We start from the raw sequence: 22,774 nt of genomic DNA, 5'->3' as shown, positions 1-22,774 counted from the left end.
TTTTGTTAGTTTATAATTGTGTTTATATTGTGTGTTCAGTTTTCTAAAGAGTCTACACCTTGTTATTATATAATGTTATACAATTTCTACTTCAGTTAATTAAAAAAAAGGGTAAAGGCTAGTTCCCATAGACGCAGAGACCGTTTAGGGTTAATGTTAGGGTTAAGTTTAGGGGTAGTTTTAGTGATAGGTTTAGGATTGAGGTTAGGTTTAGGTATAATATACCTAAGCCTAAAGTTAGGTTCTGGTTAGGTTCAGGGTTGGGATTATAGTTTGACTGGTCTCTGCGTTTATGGGACCTAGCCAAAAAAAAGGGTACAAGCGACAACAACCAAAAGTCCCCTCGTTTCCTGTTCCGCGTGCCGTGTGATCTGAGCCGCCATGTTGGAAGACGACGAGGAAGAAGGACAAGAACACAACCGACATGGATTTTATTGATTTAGACGCCGATAATCATCACTTTGGAGATCTAACTACCGTCACTTGGACATAAGACCGGTTGTTTTCAGTAAAGGGTTTGCTTGCTGGTTACCTAACTGGTTTAATTGAGTGATAACTTGATAACTAGCTAGCTAAGCTAACGTTAGCATCCGGGTACTCATCTTTGTTGTTATTTTGAGGCCGTTGGAGGCCTTTTATTGTTTCATAACAGGACATCCATCTTACCGGGGGACTGCGAACACGTTCATCTCTCTTTGTGGACAGTTGAAATCATCTTTGAGGACTTGTTTATCGTGGATTGTCGGTTTTTACCGGGACTGTCTCGCGCCACACCGGGACTCTGCGACACGCGGGGGGAGCGCGAGGCCTCGCCGGTGGGCTAACGGGCCCGTGCTTCCTCGAGACATTCCGGGACTCCTCGAGCCCGTGGCCTTTCCGTTAACGGACACAGCTGAGAGATTGGGATTTTCTTGTGACTCTGAAAAGACTGGTCGAGGCTCAGGACCTGTCTCAGTGCTCTGGCCAGGTCTCTCTCTGGCCAGGTCTCTCCATAGCAAGGCCGCCATTTCAGACTCTGGCTGAATGCTTGTCTCTCCTCCTCGTCTTGCTTGTCTCTCCTCCTCGTCTTGCTTGTCTCTCCTCCTCGTCTCAGACTTGTCCACCATGTTGCTATTCTGAGAGTTTGTGAGAAAGATGTCTGACAAGTTCATATTCATGACAGTCACAAGCTTACTTATTTAGTGTTGACAGCTACTAAGCTCTCCAAGCTAGCTGACCCCTGCCTTTGTTTAGTTGACGTTAACCCTAACCCTTGCTTTTGTTTTTCATTTGTCTTAAGTCGAGTAAGTGATTGAGGGGTGTGAGAATGTCGTGTGTTCACTATAAGTTTTCCTCCAAACTGGACTATGACACGGTGACGTTCGACGGGCTGCACATCACGCTGCTCGAGCTCAAGAGGCAGATCATGGCGCGCGAGCGGCTCAAGGCGTCGGACTGCGACCTGCAGATCACCAACGCCCAGACACGCGAAGGTAGCTATAGTCACAACAACAACAACAACAATAATAATAATAATAATAATTCATGTTGTGATTTATGAAGCACTTTTCATTGTGAAACAATCTCTTAACTGCTGACATCTGCATAGATTTTAGTTATAATAATAATGACATCTTCTGTTATGCAGTTTGACAATTCCCCCCATAAGTCACAACAACAACAATAATAATAATAATAATTCATGTTGTGATTTATGCAGCACTTTTCATTGTGAAACAATCTCTTAACTGCTGACATCTGCATAGATTTTAGTTAATAATTATTATTAACCCCCACAAGTCACAACAATAATAATAATAATAATTCATATTGTGATTTATGAATCACTTTTCATTGTGAAACAATATCTTAACTGCTGACATCTGCGTAGATTTTAGTTATAATAATAATATCTTCTGTTATGCAGTTTGACAATTCCCCCCACAAGTCACAACAACAATAATATTAATAATAATAATAATTCATGTTGTGATTTATGCAGCACTTTTCATTGTGAAACAATCTCTTAACTGCTGACATCTGCATAGATTTTAGTTATAATTATTATTATTAACCCCCACAAGTCACAACAATAATAATAATAATTCATATTGTGATTTATGAATCACTTTTCATTGTGAAACAATATCTTAACTGCTGACATCTGCATGGATTTTAGTTATAATAATAATGACATCTTCTGTTATGCAGTTTGACAATTCCCCCCACAAGTCACAACAACAATAATAATAATAATAATTCATGTTGTGATTTATGCAGCACTTTTCATTGTGAAACAATCTCTTAACTGCTGACATCTGCATAGATTTTAGTTATAATTATTATTATTAACCCCCACAAGTCACAACAATAATAATAATAATAATTCATATTGTGATTTATGCATCACTTTTCATTGTGAAACAATATCTTAACTGCTGACATCTGCATGGATTTTAGTTATAATAATAATGACATCTTCTGTTATGCAGTTTGACAATTCCCCCCACAAGTCACAACAACAATAATATTAATAATAATAATAATTCATGTTGTGATTTATGCATCACTTTTCATTGTGAAACAATATCTTAACTGCTGACATCTGCATAGATTTTAGTTATAATAATAATTATTAACCCCCACAAGTCACAACAACAACAATAATAATAATTAATATTGTGATTTATGAAGCACTTTTCATTGTGAAACAATCTCTTTAAGTCATCTGCGTAGATTTTAGTTATAATAATAATGACATCTTCTGTTATGCAGTTTGACAATTCTCCCCACAAGTCACAACAACAATAATAATAATTCATATTGTGATTTATGAATCACTTTTCATTGTGAAACAATCATTTAACTGCTGACATCTGCGTAGATTTTAGTTATAATAATAATGACATCTTCTGTTATGCAGTTTGACAATTCCCCCCAGAACACAGAAACACAATAGTATAAAGGTATAAATGATATACGTTGCTTCTGGCAGTGGTATTGAATGTTGAGTTTGGCCATGCTGCGCTAAATGGGTGTTGTGCATCCAAATGACGATGCAGTGTCTGATGCAGTGCCCATTTTGTAAACAGTGCCTACTTAACGAGATTGAACCTGTTTGGTTCGCTGATATAGACACACAGATGTAGTCGATTCAACTCTAATCCCAGTAGATTCAACTCTAATCCCAGTAGATTCAACTTTAATCCCAGTAGATTCAACTCTAATCCCAGTAGATTCAACTCTAATCCCAGTAGATTCAACTCTAATCCCAGTAGATTCAACCCTAATCCCAGTAGATTCAACTCTAATCAGCCTCTCAGACACGGACAGAACACCATCATAAGAAACCAGTGTGTGTGTGTGGGCTTTGCGTGTAAATCAGTCTGTTTAATGTGTGTGTGTATGTGTGTGTGTGTGTGTGTGGGTGTGGGTCCAGAGTACACGGACGACGAGGCCCACATACCCAAACACTCGTCCGTCATCGTCAGGCGCACGCCGCTGGGAGGCGTCAAACCGGCGGGCAGAACGTTCATTGTGTGAGTATGCTTCCGTAGGAGGTTCTGAGGCTATGATGTCATAATAACCTCTTGTAGTGTGTTCTGAGGCTATGATGTCATAACCTCTTTTGTAGGATGTTCTGAGGCTATGATGTCATAATAACCTCTTTTGTAGGGTGTTCTGAGGCTATGATGTCATAATAACCTCTTTTGTAGGGTGTTCTGAGGCTATGATGTCATAATAACCTCTTTTGTAGGGTGTTCTGAGGCTATGAGGTCATAACCTCATTTGTAGGGTGTTCTGAGGCTATGATGTCATAATAACCTCTTTTGTAGGGTGTTCTGAGGCTATGAGGTCATAATAACCTCTTTTGTAGGGTGTTCTGAGGCTATGAGGTCATAATAACCTCTTTTGTAGGATGTTCTGAGGCTATGAGGTCATAATAACCTCTTTTGTAGGATGTTCTGAGGCTATGAGGTCATAATAACCTCTTTTGTAGGGTGTTCTGAGGCTATGAGGTCATAATAACCTCTTTTGTAGGATGTTCTGAGGCTATGATGTCATAATAACCTCTTTTGTAGGGTGTTCTGAGGCTATGATGTCATATTAACCTCTTTTGTAGGGTGTTCTGAGGCTATGAGGTCATAACCTCATTTGTAGGGTGTTCTGAGGCTATGATGTCATAATAACCTCTTGTAGGGTGTTCTGAGGCTATGATGTCATAATAACCTCTTTTGTAGGATGTTCTGAGGCTATGATGTCATAATAACCTCTTTTGTAGGGTGTTCTGAGGCTATGAGGTCATAATAACCTCTTTTGTAGGGTGTTCTGAGGCTATGAGGTCATAATAACCTCTTTTGTAGGGTGTTCTGAGGCTATGAGGTCATCATAACCTCTTTTGTAGGGTGTTCTGAGGCTATGATGTCATAATAACCTCTTTTGTAGGGTGTTCTGAGGCTATGATGTCATAATAACCTATTCTGTAGGGTGTTCTGAGGCTCATAATAACCTCTTTTGTAGGGTGTTCTGAGGCTATGATGTCATAATAACCTATTCTGTAGGGTGTTCTGAGGCTATGAGGTCATAATAACCTCTCTTGTAGGGTGTTCTGAGGCTATGAGGTCATAACCTGTTCATTAACCTCCGTCTCTGTTTCTGTCTCACAGCGATCGTTCTGATGCAGCCATGGGATCCTCTAGACTCGTATGTAAACCTCTCTCTCTCTCTCTCTCATTGGCACTTTCACTGTTTCCTCTGTCACAAGCTAGCCTATCTAGAGTGTATCATAGCCCACCCTCCAGCCGGCTACCAACCAATAGTATGCTAACGTTACTCTTTAAAGCTCTGTGAGTTATGTTGTGTTTGGTTATTTATTCACAAATATTCATGAGCTCTGGTGTTGGATTGGTTGGCCTCTGCTGTTTTGTTTCCCTGTGTGTAAAAACGTGTTTTTATATCTGACATGTGACCTGTGTTGAATGTTCTGATTGGCCGATTCACAGAAATGTCATTAACTGTGTCACTTATACTGGTTGTATTTCATAATGAAATGGTCCAATGGGGTCGCCTGGTTTTGAACAGGCTTAACAGCAATTGGTTAATGGTGAATACTGTAATCGTAACGTTTTTTATGATGATGATGATTCCTCATGTTTGTTTTCTATGAAAACTCTTGTTTATTTCAAATTAACCAGTTAAGTTTGTGACTGTAATTTACTATAACAGTGATGAACAATGACATTGTTTATGGCTGACAGTAAGGTGTGTGTGCGAGAGTGTGTGTGTGTGTGTGAGTGTGGAGTAGTCCAACCAGGGTGTGTGGGCAGTGCCATCTCTGTGCTGACCCTCCCAGTAACAACCCAGATGTTGAACTACGTGGTGTGTGTGCCTCCTGTCCAAATACAAAGTGAATAATGCTGTTGATATTCTCACACTAAAATGATATCCAGCTCCAAACATTTTATTTGCTTAGAAATGCAATGCATTCATCCACACAAACATTATTATAAGTCTATTCTGACAAAGTGAGTGACAGCTAGTAGCTGAACTGTATTTGAACGGACAGTCATTTGGTGCTGAGTAAACAAACAAACTAACAAACAAACATGATAATGGTTAACAATGATAATCGTAAATCACTTTATTATGACCTCACGGGAGGTGGGTGTAACCTAACTATGACATCACTGCCTTCTGGAGTTGTTCTTTACTGCTGCTATTATGACGTCATCACTGAGCTGAGTCAAAGTCTGAGCGAGTTCTGTCTGCCCGGTTCTACTTGCGCGGTTGCCGCGGCGACCGTTGCCGCGGCGGTGTGCTGCTGTTGTTCCCGCTGTAAGCCTGCAGAACTGTCAATAAAGCTTTGGTTTGAGTTCCGTCTGAGAACCGTGTGCTCCAGACCCAGTGTGTTCCGTTCACAGCGTCCCCCCCCCCCCTCCCTTGCAGAAGCGTCCAGGCCCTCAACCATGATGACGATGAAGAGTGTACACATGACACAACCAGACCTTACTGCCTCCAACCCTCCCCCACTCCCTCCCTCCCCTACCTCCATTTTGTTGCTTTTGAAGGCTTTTTTTATTTAATTTTTTTCTTTCAGCTCCATAGTTATTGTAGTAATAACGAGGTCAGGTGTCATGTGAAGAAAAGCTGTCTCAGTAGTATAAGACTGGTAACACCCCCACAAACACCTCCTCCTTGTCCCCCCCCCCCCCCCCCCCCACGTTTCCTGTCCTGAAAGTTGCTCTCTCCCAGTGTCCCCTGGCTGGTTGCTCTCTCCCCGTGTCCCCTGGCGGGTTGCTCTCTCCCCGTGTCCCCTGGCGGGTTGCTCTCTCCCAGTGTCCCCTGGCGGGTTGCTCTCTCCCAGTGTCCCCTGGCGGGTTGCTCTCTCCCCATGTCCCCTGGCTGGTTGGTCTCTCCCCGTGTCCCCTGGCGGGTTGCTCTCTCCCAGTGTCCCCTGGCTGGTTGGTCTCTCCCCGTGTCCCCTGGCGGGTTGCTCTCTCCCCGTGTCCCCTGGCGGGTTGCTCTCTCCCAGTGTCCCCTGGCTGGTTGCTCTCTCCCCGTGTCCCCTGGCGGGTTGCTCTCTCCCCATGTCCCCTGGCTGGTTGGTCTCTCCCCGTGTCCCCTGGCGGGTTGCTCTCTCCCAGTGTCCCCTGGCTGGTTGGTCTCTCCCCGTGTCCCCCCCCTGGCTCCACTCTTGTCGGGCCTGGCTGCTCAGACGGCCGGGGCCGCTGTGTCAGCTGGGTGTGTTAACCCTTTCATCTCTACTCTGATTCTCCTCCAGACCGACTCCTCTCCGTCTTTGTCACTGGCCCAGCTCTCCAAGGTACTGTGTGTGTGTGAGAGAAAGAAAGGGTGTTTGTGTGGGTGTGTGTGTGAGAGAGAGAGGGTGTGTGTGTGAGAGAGAGAGAGGGTGTGTGTGTGAGAGAGAGAGGGGGTGTGTGTGTGTATTAGATTCTGTAGTGAAGTGGGATTCTAATTTGGAGCTTTCTCTTCCTGCTCATCTTTCATCTCTCTCCTCCTCCCTCCCTCTCATCCCTGTCTCTCTGATACCTCTCCTCCCTCTCATCTCTCCCTCCTCCCTCTCATCCCTCTCTCCTCCCTCTCATCCCTCTCTCCTGTGTGTTTCAGACTGCTAACCTGGCTGAAGCCAACGCCTCAGAGGAGGACAAGATCAAAGCCATGATCTCCCAATCTAACCATGACTACGACCCCATACAGTCAGTATAATCTCCTAATCTAACCATGACTATGATCCCATACAGTCAGTATAATCTCCTAATCTAACCATGACTATGATCCCATACAGTCAGTATAATCTCCTAATCTAACCACCACTATGATCCCATACAGTCAGTATAATCTCCTAATCTAACCACCACTATGATCCCATACAGTCAGTATAATCTCCTAATCTAACCACCACTATGACCCCATACAGTCAGTATAATCTCCTAATCTAACCATGACTATGATCCCATACAGTCAGTATAATCTCCTAATCTAACCATGACTACGACCCCATACAGTCAGTATAATCTCCTAATCTAACCACCACTATGATCCCATACAGTCAGTATAATCTCCTAATCTAACCACCACTATGATCCCATACAGTCAGTATAATCTCCTAATCTAACCACCACTATGATCCCATACAGTCAGTATAATCTCCTAATCTAACCACCACTATGATCCCATACAGTCAGTATAATCTCCTAATCTAACCACCACTACGACCCCATACAGTCAGTATAATCTCCTAATCTAACCATGACTACGACCCCATACAGTCAGTATAATCTCCTAATCTAACCACCACTATGACCCCATACAGTCAGTATAATCTCCTAATCTAACCACCACTATGATCCCATACAGTCAGTATAATCTCCTAATCTAACCACCACTATGATCCCATACAGTCAGTATAATCTCCTAATCTAACCACCACTATGATCCCATACAGTCAGTATAATCTCCTAATCTAACCACCACTATGATCCCATACAGTCAGTATAATCTCCTAATCTAACCATGACTACGACCCCATACAGTCAGTATAATCTCCTAATCTAACCACCACTATGATCCCATACAGTCAGTATAATCTCCTAATCTAACCATGACTATGATCCCATACAGTCAGTATAATCTCTTATGCAGATCGGAAGCTGTGGTCGTCGTTGTTAACGTTCTCTCTCTTCTTCTCTCTCTCCTTCTCTCTCTGTCTTTCTCTCTCTCTGTTTCTCTCCGTCTCTCTCTCCCTCTCTCTCTGTCTTTCTCTCTCTATCTATCTCTGTTTCTCTCTCTCTCCCTGCTCAGTTACTCCAAGAAGGTGATGGTGGGTCCGCCTCCGGCCAACTACATGTGCTACCGCTGTGGGAAGGCTGGCCACTACATACGCCACTGTCCTCTGCAGATGGTACGTGTGTGTGTGTGTGTGTGTGTGTGTGTGTGTGTGTGTGTGTGTGTGTGTGTGTGTGTGTGTGTGTGTGTGTGTGTGTGTGTGTGTGTGTGTGTGTGTGTGTGTGTGTGTGTGTGTGTGTGTGTGTGTGTGTGTGAGCCAAGGTGACTATAGATAACGAAAAAAAGAAAACTAGGTGTGAAAAAACATTTTAGTTAACAGAAATAAAGGCGTTACAAAAATAACTAAACGGATTGAAAACAAAAAGTTTATTGTTAAGTTTATAAACGCTATAAATAAAAATAAAAACTAATGAAAAAAGCACAACTATTTTCACCTTGGTGTGAGAGTGCGAAAATATGTTCTTATGCTTGCCTGTGTGTGTGTGTGTGTGCGTGTGTGTGTGTGTGTGTTAGGATAAGAGTGTGGAGGGTCCTAAGCCAGTGAGGATCAGTAAGGGGATACCGCAGAGCTTCATGGTGAAGGCGGAGTCTTGGACCAAAGGAGCCATGCTGACCAGCACTGGAGAATACGCCATACCAGCCATCGACGCGTACGTAACACACACACACACACACACTTTTAATTATGTTAAATTATCTTAGCCAGTTATTGCCCTTTGTGTTTTTGTTAGTAGTTTTTACTGCACTCTGTGAAGCACCTTGAGATTTGTCCTGCGTTTAAAGTGTGCTATATAAATAAAATTCATTATTAAAATTCATTATTATTGTGTGTGTGCGTGTGTGTGTGTGTGTGTGTGTGTGCGCGCGCGTGTGTGTGTGCGCGCAGCGAGGCCTATGCGCTGGGTAAGAAGGAGCGTCCTCCGTTCGTCCCTGGCGACCGCTCGTCTTCCGAGGACGAGTCCGACCCCATCCCCGACGAGCTGCTCTGCCCCATCTGCAGCGACCTGATGGCCGACGCCGTGGTCATACCCTGCTGTGGAAACAGCTACTGTGACGACTGTGAGCGCACACACACACACACACACACACACACACACCAAGGTTAATAGTTTTATTTTTATATCTTTTTAAGTTTGTTTTCAATGTGTTTTAATTGGTTTTTAAAGCGTGTTTGCTAGTTTTTTTTTATGTTTATTTTTTAATTTTTTAAATGCTTAGTTTTAGTTTTTATTAGTTTTCGTTTTTTTTCTTCTGCGCTAGCCTCATGAGACCATCCTGATCTCACGTTGTTTCACTCCAACTCCGACTAAACTATCTGGCGCACGTCAGGTTACTTCTGCGTAGGGACACGGCTAAAACAAAAATGGAGGATAGATTTCATATCCACCCAAAATACTAGGCTTATTAATGAAATGTAAAACAAAGACTTTCTCTTTAACTTTTGTTTATTTTAGTTAGTTTTGTAAACAAAAAATGGTTTTAATTAGGTTTTTTTAGCCTAGTTCTTATTTTTATTTCAGTTAACTAATGTTTTTTCACACCTAGTTTTTTAGTTAGTTTTCGTTAACTATAATAACCTTGACACACATACACAAGCAAAGAGGGTTATAAACACAAACACACACAGGGTTGAACACACATAAAAAACCTCAGGCCCTGAACACACACACACACACACACACACACACACAGACCATAGATCAGACAAAAACACCCCAGACCTGATGACCAATGGTATGTTTTTGTGTGTGTGTGTGTGTGTGTGTGTGTGTGTGTGTGTGTGTGTAGGCATCAGAACCAGCCTCCTGGACTCTGAAGAACACACTTGCTTCACCTGCAAACAGTCTGATGTCTCCCCTGACAACCTCATCGCCAACAAGTTCCTACGCCAGGTAACACCCTCCCTCTCTCTCTCTCTCTCTCTCTCTCTCTCTCTCTCACTCCCTCTATCTCTCTCTCTCACTTTCTCCCTCTCTCTCCCTCTCTTTCTCTCTCTCACTCCCTCTATCTCTCTCTCACTTTCTCCCTCTCTCTCCCTCTCTTTCTCTCTCTCACTCCCTCCATCTCTCTCTCTCTCCCTCTCATTCTCTCTCATTCCCTCTCTCTCTCTCCCTCTTTCTCTCTCCCTATCTTTCTCTCTCTCACTCCCTCTATCTCTCTCCCTCTCTCTCTTTCTCTCTCACTCCCTCTATCCCTCTCTCCCTCTTTCTCTCTCCCTCTCATTCTCTCTCATTCCCTCTCTCTCTCTCTCTCCCTCTCTCTTTCTCTCTGTATTTCTCTCTCTCTCTCTCTCTCTCTCTATCTCTCTCTCTCTCTCTCTCTCTCTCTCTCTCTCTCTCTCTCTCTCACACACACACATGCTGTCTCTCACCCACACATCCAAAGCATTCACAGACGCATGCAGCCCTGTGTATCACATAGACGATGCGTTTTCACTGAACATCAATGCTTTGTTCATGTAAAAGCGGCTGAAGGACAAATTATGATTGATCCCCAACTCCTCCTCCTCCTCCTCCCTCTCTCCTTTCATCCCCCTCTCTCCTCCTCACTCTCTTTCTCTCCTCCCTCTCCTCAGGCAGTGAACAACTTTAAGAACGAGTCTGGCTACGCCAAGCAGGGCCGCCGGACCCAGCAGCCGTCTGCCCCGCCCCCTCCCCGCCCCCAGCAGCAGTCTGCCCCGCCCCCTCCCCGCCCCCAGCCACTCAGGGCCCTCCCCTCCCGCCAGCAGGACCCGCTATTGGCCAACGTGCGCCAACAAGACCCCTTATTGGCCAACGTGCGCCAACAAGACCCCTTATTGGCCAACGCCACTCAACCCCCCGCGGCCAGCACCCCTCCCCCTCCCCAGCCTCCTCCTGCTCCTCCTCCGGCTGTCACTCAAACGCAAGCCCCGCCCACGGAGAATCCTACTACTACTCCTCCAATCGGAGGGCTGGAAATCCCCGCCCCCGCCCCTAAACGACTGTCTCCGCAACGCCCGGCCAATCAGAGTGAGCCTCCGCCACCGGGGTGAGTTTCCATGACAACCGGCGTACCTGCATTATTAAATGCTTTATTATTGATTTATTTCTGTGGATTGTTTATTATAGTTGATTGATTTATTATTGATTGCTTACTACTGATTTGTTTATTGGTTTATGGATCGTGTGTGTGCGTGTGTGTGCGTGTGTGTGCGTGTGTGTGCGTGTGTGCGTGTGTGTGTGTGTGTGTGTTCTCACCAGAGAGACAGAGGGTTCCCATCCACCCGTGCTAATGCTGGATCAGACAGCTAGACCATCTGACGCTGGACCCAAGGTGACACACACACACACACACACACACACACACACACACCTTATTATCAAATTTACTGATTCCCAATCCTCTTCCTCGAAGTGAACCCGTAATAATGTTTACTTCCTTAATTTCCCCCTCTCTCTGATTGGTTCCCTAGGGCTACCACGTTCCTGTGATTCGTCACCCGCCGCCCCTAAGGCCCTCCCACCCGCCAGGTCATCAGGTCCGGCCCCAGCACAGCCACAGAGGAGGACCCAGACTTCCTTGGGACAGGTACACACACACACACACACACACACACACATTCACACACCGATGGCTGGGAGTGATTTGTGGGAACTGGGACTGAACCATATAGACACACTCACAAGACTCTCCCTACCCCTCTCTCTCTCCTCTCTTTCCTCTCTCTCTCTCTCTCTCTCTCCTCTCTCTCCTCTCTCTCCTCTCTCTCTCTCTTTCTCTCTCCTCTGTCTCCTCTCTTTCTCTCTCCTCTCTCTCTCCTCTCTCTCTCTCTCTTTCTCTCTCCTCTCTCTCTCTCTCTCTTTCTCTCTCCTCTCTCTCTCCAGACCGTATCGTCCTCGTGGAGACCACCCCCCTCCGCACCTCCACCCGCCCCCGCCCGGCCCTGGCCCCGCCCCCCCGGTCTACCCCGCCCCCTCCCACTACCCCCCGCCCCCCCACGTCGTCATGCCCCCCCAGCCCTACCCCCCTCCCTACTCCACCGCCCCCCCCGGCCAGCCCCCGCCGTCCCTCTACCCCCCCCAGCCCCTCTACCCTGCCGGCCCCCCGGGCGTGAACGCCCCCCCCTGGATCCCGCCCCCCTCCCAGCCCCCGCCCGGCCTCGGGCCCCCGCCCCCCTCCCTCGGAGGACCCCCCCTCTCCAAGGAGGAGTTCTACAGGCAGCGACGTCACCGTCAGGATGAGTGAGTTAAAGGCACCACATGAAACCTTTTGATTGGTTAATTACTTAATTGATTGGTTGATTTAATCAACGAAAGGTAAACAGTATCACGTCTTATCTAACAGATGGAGTAGATTATATTTATCTCTGTGTGTGTGTGTGTGTGTGTGTGTGTGTGTGTGTGTGTGTGTGTGTGTGTGTGTGTGTGTGTGTGTGTGTGTGTGTGTGTGTGTGTGTTTCTAGGGTGACGTCCAAACTGGATGAGTTCACCAAGGACTTTGCCAAAGAGCTGATGAAGTACAGGAATGCCCCCAAGAGACGCAGGCGATCCTACTCCAGGTAATATCACACACACACACACACACACACACACACACAGGATCCTACTCAGGGTAATTGATTGTTGGACACATACAAATAAATATTGTTGCTGCTCGTGTTTTCTCTGCACTGTATTGATCAATATTCCTCCTCTCTCTTCTGCGTCTTCTCCTCTTTCTTCCTTCTCCTCCTCTCTCTGCACTCTCTCTCCTCGCCTCCTCCTCTCTCTGTACTCTCTCCTCCTCTCTGTACTCTCTCCCCTCCTCTCTCTCTGTACTCTCTCCTCCTCTCTGAGTACTCCCCTCTCCTCCTCTCTCTCCTCTCCCCTCTCTCTCCTCTCCCCTCCTCCTCTCTCTCCTCTCCCCTCTCCTCCTCTCTCTGTCCCTCCTCCTCCCCCCAGGTCCAGGTCCTACAGCCGTTCTCTCAGCAGGAGTCCGTACTCCCGCTCCCGCTCGCGCTCCTACTCCCCCTACACGCCGTCGCGCTCTCGCTCGCGCTCCTACGCCCGCTCGCCGCCTCCTTTCTCCCGCCGCAACGGGCGTGGCGCCGCGGGCCGCAGCAGCCGCAGCTACGGGCGCTCACGCACGCCGCCCTCCCCCCGCTCGCGCTCGCGGTCCCGCGCCGGCTCCTACGGCTACCGACGCTCCGCATCCCCGGGGCCCTACCGGGGCTGGGAGGGGGGGGACGGCGGCGGGGGAGGGGGTGGAGGAGGAGGAGGAGGAGGGGGAGGAGGTGGAGGAGGAGGTGGAGGAGGGTACCGGTCGCGCTCGCGATCTCGCTCCCCCGGCGGCTACCGTAGCCGCAGCCCCGGGGGCCGCAAACCCCCCCCTCGGGAGCCCCCGGCCTACGACCCCAAAGGTCGGCCGGACCTCAGCCCCGGGGGGAGGGAGAGGTGGGAGAGAGATAGCTACCGGCAGTGGGAGAGAGAGTACCGCGAGTGGTACAACAAGTACTACAAGGACTACAAGGACTACGGCTCCCAGCATGCCTCGCTGCACCACCGGGGGAGGGGCAGCAGAGACCGGGACAGGGAGAGGGACAGACTCTCCCCCCCCCCTAGGGATTACTCCCCCCAGGGACGAGGAGGAGGGAGGAGAGGAGGGGGGGAGAGGGGGCACCACCACGCCCCGCCCTCCTCCTCCCTCCCATCCGCCTCCTCGGGGAAAGACCGCCCGCAGGGGGGAGGGGCTAAGAGTTCGGAGGGGGGCGGAGGAGGCGGAGCCAAACCCTCGAAGGCCAAGAAGCCGAAGAGGAAGAGGAGCGGCGGGGGGGAGGAGACAGAGGCGGCGGACCGCGGGGACGCCACGCCCGTCAGGGACGAGCCGATGGACGACGTCGCCGCCACGCCCAGCAAGGCCCCGCCCCTTTCCGGCAAGGCCCCGCCCGCTAAAACCTCGGCTAGCAAGAACGCCCTGTCCGGCAGGACCCCGCCCATGTCCAGCAAGGCCCAATCGGAGAAGAGCAAGAAGGAGAAAGGGCAGAAAATGAAGGTGAAGGTGAAAACGGAGGGAAAGATGAAAGTGAAGAAAACCAAAACCACAGGAGGAGAGGGAACGTCGAAAAAGAAAGAATCTTCCTCCGTCGCCAAGGCGACCTCCAAGACGACGACCGCCGCCAAGGCCGCCAAACCGGCCGACCCTCCCCCCGCCCCCGGCCACGCCCCCCCGAAGAAAGACCGAGGCAAGAGCGCCGTAAAAGGAGTCGGCGCGGGGGCGGGGCTTTTCAGAACGCCCCCTCTCTCCTCCCGCCTCGGCGCCCCCCCCCCGCACCTCGGCGGCGCGCCCCCGCCCGACCCCCGCGGCAGGCGAGAAGCCCCGCTCCTCCTCCCCCTGTCCCGGCCCCCCTACCCCGGGGGCCCCCCGGCGCCCCCCCACCACGCCCTCCCCCACTCCCCGGCGGACAAGCGGCGGAGGGGGGAGGAGCGGCCCGGCCCGCTGGGCCCGCCCCCTGCCAAGCTGCGCAGGCCCGAGTGGGGGGGCGGAGACAGGGGAGGAGCCGAGCTACAGACCCAGAGAGGAGGACCTCCGGGACCCCCAGACCGACTCCTCATGCCCGGCCCCGGGGGCCGCGAGACGGGGAGGGCGGAGACGGACCGAGCCTCCATACGACCCCTCATGGATCTCCAGGTAGGAAACACGCACTCACAGACAGACGTCAGGGGGATTGGATTTAGTGTTGTTGTTGTTGTTGTGATGTGATTGTATTTAGGTTGTTGTTGTGACTGTATTTAGAGTAGGGGGTTCAAAGCTAGTCGTTTTCTTTGGGGGAAAAAAAAAAAAAAAGTGTGATTGTATTTAGTGGTTGTTGTTGTTGTTGTTGTGATTGTATTTGTTGTTTTCAGCTCCTGCAGGTGAACCCGCTGCCTCAGAGGAGGATCAAGCTGAATAGAGACCTGGGGAGGAAGCCCGGCAGCGAGATCCCTGGACCAGCACCAGCCCTGGAGAGACCCTCCTCCACCTCCGCCATATCCCCGCTGGGCTTCGGCGACAGGAGAGAGAGACCAGCGTCGGGAGACAGGAGAGAGAGGCCGGAGCTCGGGGAGAGGCGAGACAGGCTAGAGGCCGGGGAGAGAGGGGGGCTAGCGAGGGAGGAGAGGAGAGAGAGACCGGGGTCTGGAGAGAGAGGAGGAGGGGGACTGAGGGAGGAGAGGAGGGAGATACCAGAAGCTGGAGAGAGGAAAGAGAGACCGTCGTCCGGGGATAGAGACCGGAGAGAGAGACCGGGGTCGGGTGAGAGAGGAGGGGTCGCGAGGGAGGAGCGGAGAACGGTGACCTCAGCAGGAGAGAGGCCGGGTCCCTCAGGAGGAGGAGGAGGAGAGAGACCGGGTCCCTCAGGAGGAGGAGGAGAGAGACCGGGTCCGGGCGGTCTGGAGAGAGTAGCGGTGACCGTGGAGAGAGGAGCAGCAGAGGGGGAGAGATCCGTAAGGGCCGAGAAGATGATCTCTGTTGGAGGAGGAGGAGAGAGAGGAGGAGGAGGAGGAGGAGCAGCAGCAGCAGGAGGAGAGCGAGGAGGAGGAGGGAGGTCTGTGTCTCTAGACAAGCTGACAATTGGCGAGAGGTCGGCCATCACCAAGGAGAGACCCGGAGAGACGACGCAGGAGAGACCAGCTGCAGCCAAGGACAGAGCTGTGGAGACGGAGAGGTCAGCTTTGCACTTTCTGACTGGTTTTCTGTCTGGTTGACTGGTTTTCTGTCTGGTTGACTGGTTTTCTGTCTGGTTGACTGGTTTTCTCTCTGGTTGACTGGTTTTCTGTCTGGTTGACTGGTTTTCTGTCTGGTTGACTGGTTTTCTGTCTGGTTGACTGGTTTTCTGTCTGGTTGACTGGTTTTCTGTCTGGTTGACTGGTTTTCTGTCTGGTTGACTGGTTTTCTCTGGTTGACTGGTTTTCTGTCTGGTTGACTGGTTTGCTGTCTGGTTGACTGGTTTGCTGTCTGGTTGACTGGTTTGCTGTCTGGTTGACTGGTTTGCTGTCTGGTTGACTGGTTTGCTGTCTGGTTGACTGGATTTCTGTCTGGTTGACTGGATTTCTCTCTGGTTGACTGGATTTCTGTCTGGTTGACTGGTTTTCTGTCTGGTTGACTGGTTTTCTGTCTGGTTGACTGGTTTTCTCTCTGGTTGACTGGTTTTCTCTCTGGTTGACTGGTTTTCTGTCTGGTTGACTGGATTTCTGTCTGGTTGACTGGTTTTCTGTCTGGTTGACTGGATTTCTGTCTGGTTGACTGGTTTTCTCTCTGGTTGACTGGTTTTCTCTCTGGTTGACTGGTTTTCTGTCTGGTTGACTGGTTTTCTCTCTGGTTGACTGGTTTTCTCTCTGGTTGACTGGTTTTCTGTCTGGTTGACTGGTTTTCTGTCTGGTTGACTGGTTTTCTCTCTGGTTGACTGGTTTTCTCTCTGGTTGACTGGATTTCTCTCTGGTTGACTGGTTTTCTGTCTGGTTGACTGGTTTTCTCTCTGGTTGACTGGTTTGCTGTCTGGTTGACTGGTTTGCTGTCTGGTTGACTGGTTTTCTCTCTGGTTGACTGGTTTTCTCTCTGGTTGACTTCTGTCTGGTTGACTGGTTTTCTGTCTGGTTGAGTGGTTTTCTCTCTGGTTGACTGGTTTTCTCTCTGGTTGACTGGTTTGCTGTCTGGTTGACTGGTTTTCTCTCTGGTTGACTGGTTTTCTGTCTGGTTGACTGGTTTTCTGTCTTGTTTGACTGACTGACGTTTCCTGTCTGTGTGATGGTCTCTCGTCCCCCAGGCCGGTATCCAGAGAGAGACCAGCGGGGAGGGAGAGACCAGAGAGAGGCGTGTCCTCGGCCGACAGAGCAGCACCACCAGCAGCTGCTCACAGAGACGCCGCATCCAGAGACCGTAAATACCCAATAAATACTCAATAAATACCCAATAAATACTCAATCAATACCCAATAAATACTCAATAAATACTCAATAAATACCCAATAAATACCCAATAAATACTCCATGTTCAGGTTTCAGGAGAGGCTAGACGAGTAGGATCAATAAATACGTCTTACATTTCTTACAGGAAATGAATACATATCTACTTTATGTTCTCTACTTGTTCAGTCAACACCATCCGAGTCTTGTGTTTTTGTATGTTTTGGGTTGTTTTTAGGTGTGTGGGGGTTGTAGTTTTGGGTTGTTTTTAGGTGTGTGGGGGTTGTAGTTTTGGGTTGTTTTTAGGTGTGTGAGGGTTGTAGTTTTGGGTTGTTTTTAGGTGTGTGGGGGTTGTAGTTTTGGGTTGTTTTTAGGTGTGTGGGGGTTGTAGTTTTGGGTTGTTTTTAGGTGTGTGGGGGTTGTAGTTTTGGGTTGTTTTTAGGTGTGTGGGGGTTGTAGTTTCGTAGATCTTTTGAGGTTTAGTTTTTTTAAGGTGTTTTTATTTTTTTTAGGTGTTTGGGGATCTAGTTTTTTAGGCATTATGATCTAATCAAGTTCTTTCACTTCTCATTCTCTACTCCCTCCCTCCCTCCCTCCTCTCTCTCCCTCTATCCCTCCTTCTCTCTCCATCCTCTCTCTCCCTCTATCCCTCCTTCTCTCTCCCTCCCTCTCTCTCCCCCTCTATCCCTCCTTCTCTCTCCCTCCCTCTCTCTCCCTCTATCCCTCCTTCTCTCTCCCTCCCTCTATCCCTCTCTCTCCCCCTCTATCCCTCCTTCTCTCTCTCTCCCTCTATCCCTCCTTCTCTCTCCCTCCCTCTCTCTCCCCCTCTATCCCTCCTTCTCTCTCCCTCCCTCCCTCCATCCTCTATCCCTCCTTCTCTCTCCCTCCCTCTCTCTCCCCCTCTATCCCTCCTTCTCTCCCCCTCCTCCCCTGTCTCTCCAGCAGTGAAGGTCAGTGGTGTTGTGAAGGCCAGACCTGAGAAGAGCAGGACCAGGTTGACCAGGAAGGACGACCTCAGCTCCGCCCCCATCTCCACCCCCAGCTCCGCCTCCAGCTCCGCCCCCGGCCTCAGCTCCTCCAGGTGGGCGTGTGTCCTCCTCTCCCAGCCCCTCCCTGTCCTCCCTGTCCTCTCCCAGGTCCTCTCTGTCCTCCCTCTCCTCTCCCAGTATGTACATTTTGCCTCATACATTTTGTAAACAATATAGTAACTGGGCAAGATTTCTGAAACCCACCAAGCGAATGTTCCTGCCCCTGTCGCCCCCGCTAACCTGCCCTCCCCTCCTGTTTACCCCCAGGTGTGCTGGTGAGAGGCAGGAGCCAGGCCCGTCCAGACCCAGGGACCAGCCCCCGCGGGGCCCCAGCCCCGGCCCAGCCCAGGAGAGGGACCGGGGGGTCGACAGCAGCCCCCTCATCCAGCCCCCGCCCCGCTCCAAGTGGGAGAGGGACGACCTGGAGGGGGAGGAGGAGGGGCCGAGGGTGGGTGGAGACGAGGAGGAGGAGGAGGAGGAGAGGAGGTCGGGGTCCACGGGGTCCCGGGGGTCCGGCGCGTCTGCCGAGGACGGCGCGGGGCCGGCAGCCGGTCAGAGAGGGCCCCTGAGGCGGGAGGCGTCGCCAGCGCCCCCTAGGAGGGGTGGCCGGGAAGACGCGGTCCGAGGCAAGACCGGAGGGAGAGGAGGGGAGAGGAGAGGGGGAGTGAGGGAGGACAGAAGAGGCACCAAGGAGGGCAAAGGGGTGAGGGAGGCTCAGCCGGGCTCCAAGATTGAAGCCAGAGGGGGAGGGAAGGAGGAGAGAGGAGGAGGAGCGAGGGATGAGGGGAGAGGAGGAGTGCGCGAGGAGAGCAGGGGTCCTGAGCCTCGCCGCCAGCGGCTGTGTTCCGATCTCGGCCGGGAGACCGACGAAGCCGCCTTTGTGCCCGACTACAGCGAGGGGGAGGGGTCCGAGGCGGAGAAGGGGCGGAGCTTAAGTCCGTCCGCCACCCACAACTCCTCCCAGAGTCCCGCCTCCCAGAGCCCCGCCCCTAGCAACCACAGCGGCGCGACGGCAGCGGAGAAGAAGAAGAAGAAACATAAGAAGCATAAAAAACACAAGAAACACAAGAAGCACGTAGGAGAGGAGGATGGCGGCCATGACAGGGGGGCGGAGTCTAAGGAACACAAACACAAACACAAGAAGAAGAAGCACAAGAAAAACAAAGAGAAAGACAGAGATGGTGGGGAAGAGAAAGGGGAAGAGAACGGAGAATGAGTACCGCTAAGTGTTTAGCCGCGCTCGCGCTAGCTAGCAAGCCCCCCCTACCGCTAAGTGTGCAAGATGCTAGCTAGCGTTAGCACCTTTAGCACTTAGCTAACTGCTACCATCCAGACTGCACAGGAACCGGGATGTGTAGCTAGCGGGCTAATGTCAGCAGGTGATTTGGACGGGGCGGGGGGTATATTTGATAAACCTATAAATTAACCAATGGGATGAGATTACACGTATTGGAATTGAGATTTAGATGGGAGGGGGGGGGGGAGGGGGGGGGGGGGGGGGGGCTGTCTCTGCTTCTCTGTGGGAGTTAGACTGATAATGTGACCATTCAATACTGTACTACACCACTGGTGTGTGTGTGAGAATGTATGTGAATGTACAGTAATGTGTATATTGTGTTCAAGGAGTTCTAACGTGAATGTTGAAGGGTTTTGTATAGACAGACATGCTTTTTATGATTCTGCTCCCAAGTTGAACCAGTTTCATCCAGTTTAAACCTGTTTGAATAAGAAATAAGTCTTCATGTACAGTTGTCTACTATTGCATCATGCAACTCAGGACTCAGGCCTACTGACTGAGGAGGAAGGGGTGAGACTGTTCACAGACTGTTCAGAAAATGTAACTGTTTATTTTATTTTTTAATAAAAAGGTGTTTTTTGCCCTCAAGTTGAAATGTTTGTAGTGATTATTTGATGTCATGACGTGTCTTTTCTGATTGGATGTATTAATAGAGGTGTAACGTTGACGTTAGAAGAATAAACGCAGCTGTAAGTGCAGTTATTGCAGAAATAGACTTAAACACAACACTTAAACAAGAACAAGAGAATGCACTAGCTGAGTTTCTCAGTGGAAAATACGTTTTAAACGTTCTTCCGACTGGATTTGAATAAAGTTTGCTGAACTCTGATTGGCTGAGCTCGTAGATCGGGATGGTCCAATAGGGATGGTCAAACCAGGACGAGCGAGAAGACTTTTTACTTCCTGGTTTTAAGAAGAATTTTCTTTTTTTATCCTGTCGGGCAGCCAGCAGAAGAAGGAAAGCCCAGGATAGTTTCACTGTGGCACCGACATCATCGTTTATCTATTGGCAGCAGAAAGGTAAGATTATTGCATGAAGTTTGATCTTGGATGGATCAGCTTTAGCCTGGAATGAGATGAGAGGAAACTAATGTGACACAGATGTGTCCCCAACAGAGAGGGCTGACAAAACACGACGATAACTTCGATATGTCTGTAGGTTTGGCGACTAGAGTGACAAACATCGATGCAGTCATTGAATGACCTTATGTTTTTTTGATGAAGTAAATGTAATCTCTAGTATAAGAGGGAAGAGAGGTCACCCACGGTCTGAGGCAGGGGTCACGGTCTCCCCGGAAGTAGCCTAGTCTGATTTGTGACCCTTAGGGAGAGTGTAGCCTATATAATCGATTTTCGTGAATTCATTATTCATTTTTAGTGATTTGACTCAAGATCTGTGAGTGTATGTGGTGGAGGCAGAGGATAGTTTGCGATTGAATGTCTGATCATTTAATTGTCTGTTGATTTCTCACTCATAGTCCACAAGGTTCTGAAAAACGAGCCCCACCTTAATCTGCTGGGCGAACAACTGTCTTTTCTTTCCCCAATGCTGATATGGACCCCTTTCATCTTTCAGGATAGAGGGTAGGCTACAAGACAGAATGGATAGACAGAAAACGTCGAATCATCACTTTATTGAGCATGCCTGCCTACATGACAAACAAATTTGCACACAAGGAATACAAATATAGTCACAAACGGTCAACTAGTATTCTAAATGGTCAATGTTTGACCATTCTTATTCTTTGATTGATTCTTAATAAAATGATTACTACATGAGAGTAATACAAATGTATTGATGTAATACAGTATAATACAGTATAAAAAATATACTACATCTACACCTAGGGATGCACCGATATGAACATTTTTCCCGATATCAGATATTAACATTGCTATTATGGTCGGTAACCAATATTCACCGATGTAGATATGATCTGTATAAAACAAGTTTCTATGATAATCAAATATTATACATAGGCCTACTGAAAAACACATGGAAACACTGTCTCTATTTCAAAAACATTTGGAAAAGCCGATAAATCATAGATTTACCGCATTGTTTCCTCTCGACAACTACACACATGACAGCAGATAGACAGAAATAATCATTGGCTGTTCACATCGTCCCTATTTTGCACATCGGACAGATACCGATACTCTCCAACACTACATTAAACCATACACACTACATTAAACCATACACACTACATTAAACCATACACACTACATTAAACCATACACACTACATTAAACCATACACACTACATTAAACCATACACAATCTCCAACACTACATTAACTAGTTGGCAGAACTGAGTCACCACTTCTTCAACTCCATCTGTTGCTTGTATGTTAACCTATTTCACAACATGTACAGATGGTGGCCTGTATGTTTCAATTAGTGCCAAGTGGTGCATTGACTAAGATAACTCAAAATGTCTGCTTACTCACAGGTTTCATAGATACTGGACACTGGAGAGACCTGGGAGAGACCTGGGAGAGACTGAGAGATGGAGGGACCAGCACACGAAAAGAGAAAGGAGAGAGAGAAAGGGAACAGAAAAGGGAGAGAAGAGGACCAGATTCCATGTCACCAGAGGTCAGACAAACTCCCTAAATTGCAAAACATCAACTTTCATAACCTGAAAGGATATTTATTTACCAGGACCTCAGATCCTGTTCACCAATGTGAAGATTGAGGCTAGAAGAGGAGATAGGATAGGGGATATAGAGATAGGATAGGGGATATAGAGATAGGATAGGGGATATAGAGATAGGATAGGGGATATAGAGATGGATAAAGAGATGGATAGGGGATATAGAGATAGGATAGGGGATATAGAGATGGATAAAGAGATGGATAGGGGATATAGAGATAGGATAGGGGATATAGAGATAGGATAGGGGATATAGAGATAGGATATGGGATATAGAGATGGATAGGGGATATAGAGATAGGATAGGGGATATAGAGATGGATAGGGGATATAGAGATGGATAGGGGATATAGAGATGGATAGGGGATAAAGAGATGGATAGGGGATATAGAGATGGATAGGGGATATAGAGATGGATAGGGGATATAGAGATGGATAGGGGATAAAGAGATGGATAGGGGATAAAGAGATGGATAGGGGATATAGAGATAGGATAGGGGATATAGAGATGGATAAAGAGATGGATAGGGGATATAGAGATGGATAGGGGATATAGAGATAGGATAGGGGATATAGAGATGGATAGGGGATATAGAGATAGGATAGGGGATAAAGAGATGGATA

General features: G+C 48.6%; 1 protein-coding gene across 1 annotated transcript; it reads left to right on the top strand.

The window, feature by feature from the left end:
• Nucleotides 1-398: 398 nt before the first annotated feature.
• On the top strand, nt 399-20,066 carry LOC311327235 (uncharacterized protein). The gene is made up of 19 exons (XM_084460269.1): nt 399-1,472; nt 3,419-3,518; nt 4,647-4,683; nt 6,761-6,802; nt 7,108-7,196; nt 8,302-8,401; nt 8,800-8,936; nt 9,173-9,345; nt 10,075-10,178; nt 10,862-11,295; nt 11,508-11,580; nt 11,720-11,835; nt 12,132-12,488; nt 12,710-12,805; nt 13,188-14,913; nt 15,129-15,928; nt 17,027-17,139; nt 18,111-18,246; nt 18,461-20,066. Exons 1-19 carry the CDS (start codon nt 1,307-1,309, stop codon nt 19,407-19,409), a joined length of 5,748 nt encoding a protein of 1,915 aa, XP_084316395.1. The 5' UTR covers nt 399-1,306; the 3' UTR covers nt 19,410-20,066.
• The last annotated feature ends 2,708 nt before the right edge of the window (nt 20,067-22,774 follow it).

The sequence above is a fragment of the Borostomias antarcticus genome, assembly GCF_949987555.1.
Source record: "Borostomias antarcticus genome assembly, chromosome: 31".
Taxonomy (NCBI): domain Eukaryota; kingdom Metazoa; phylum Chordata; class Actinopteri; order Stomiiformes; family Stomiidae; genus Borostomias; species Borostomias antarcticus.
The sequence above is the reverse complement of the archived record's forward strand: the minus strand, read 5'-3'. Positions and strand labels throughout refer to the sequence as shown.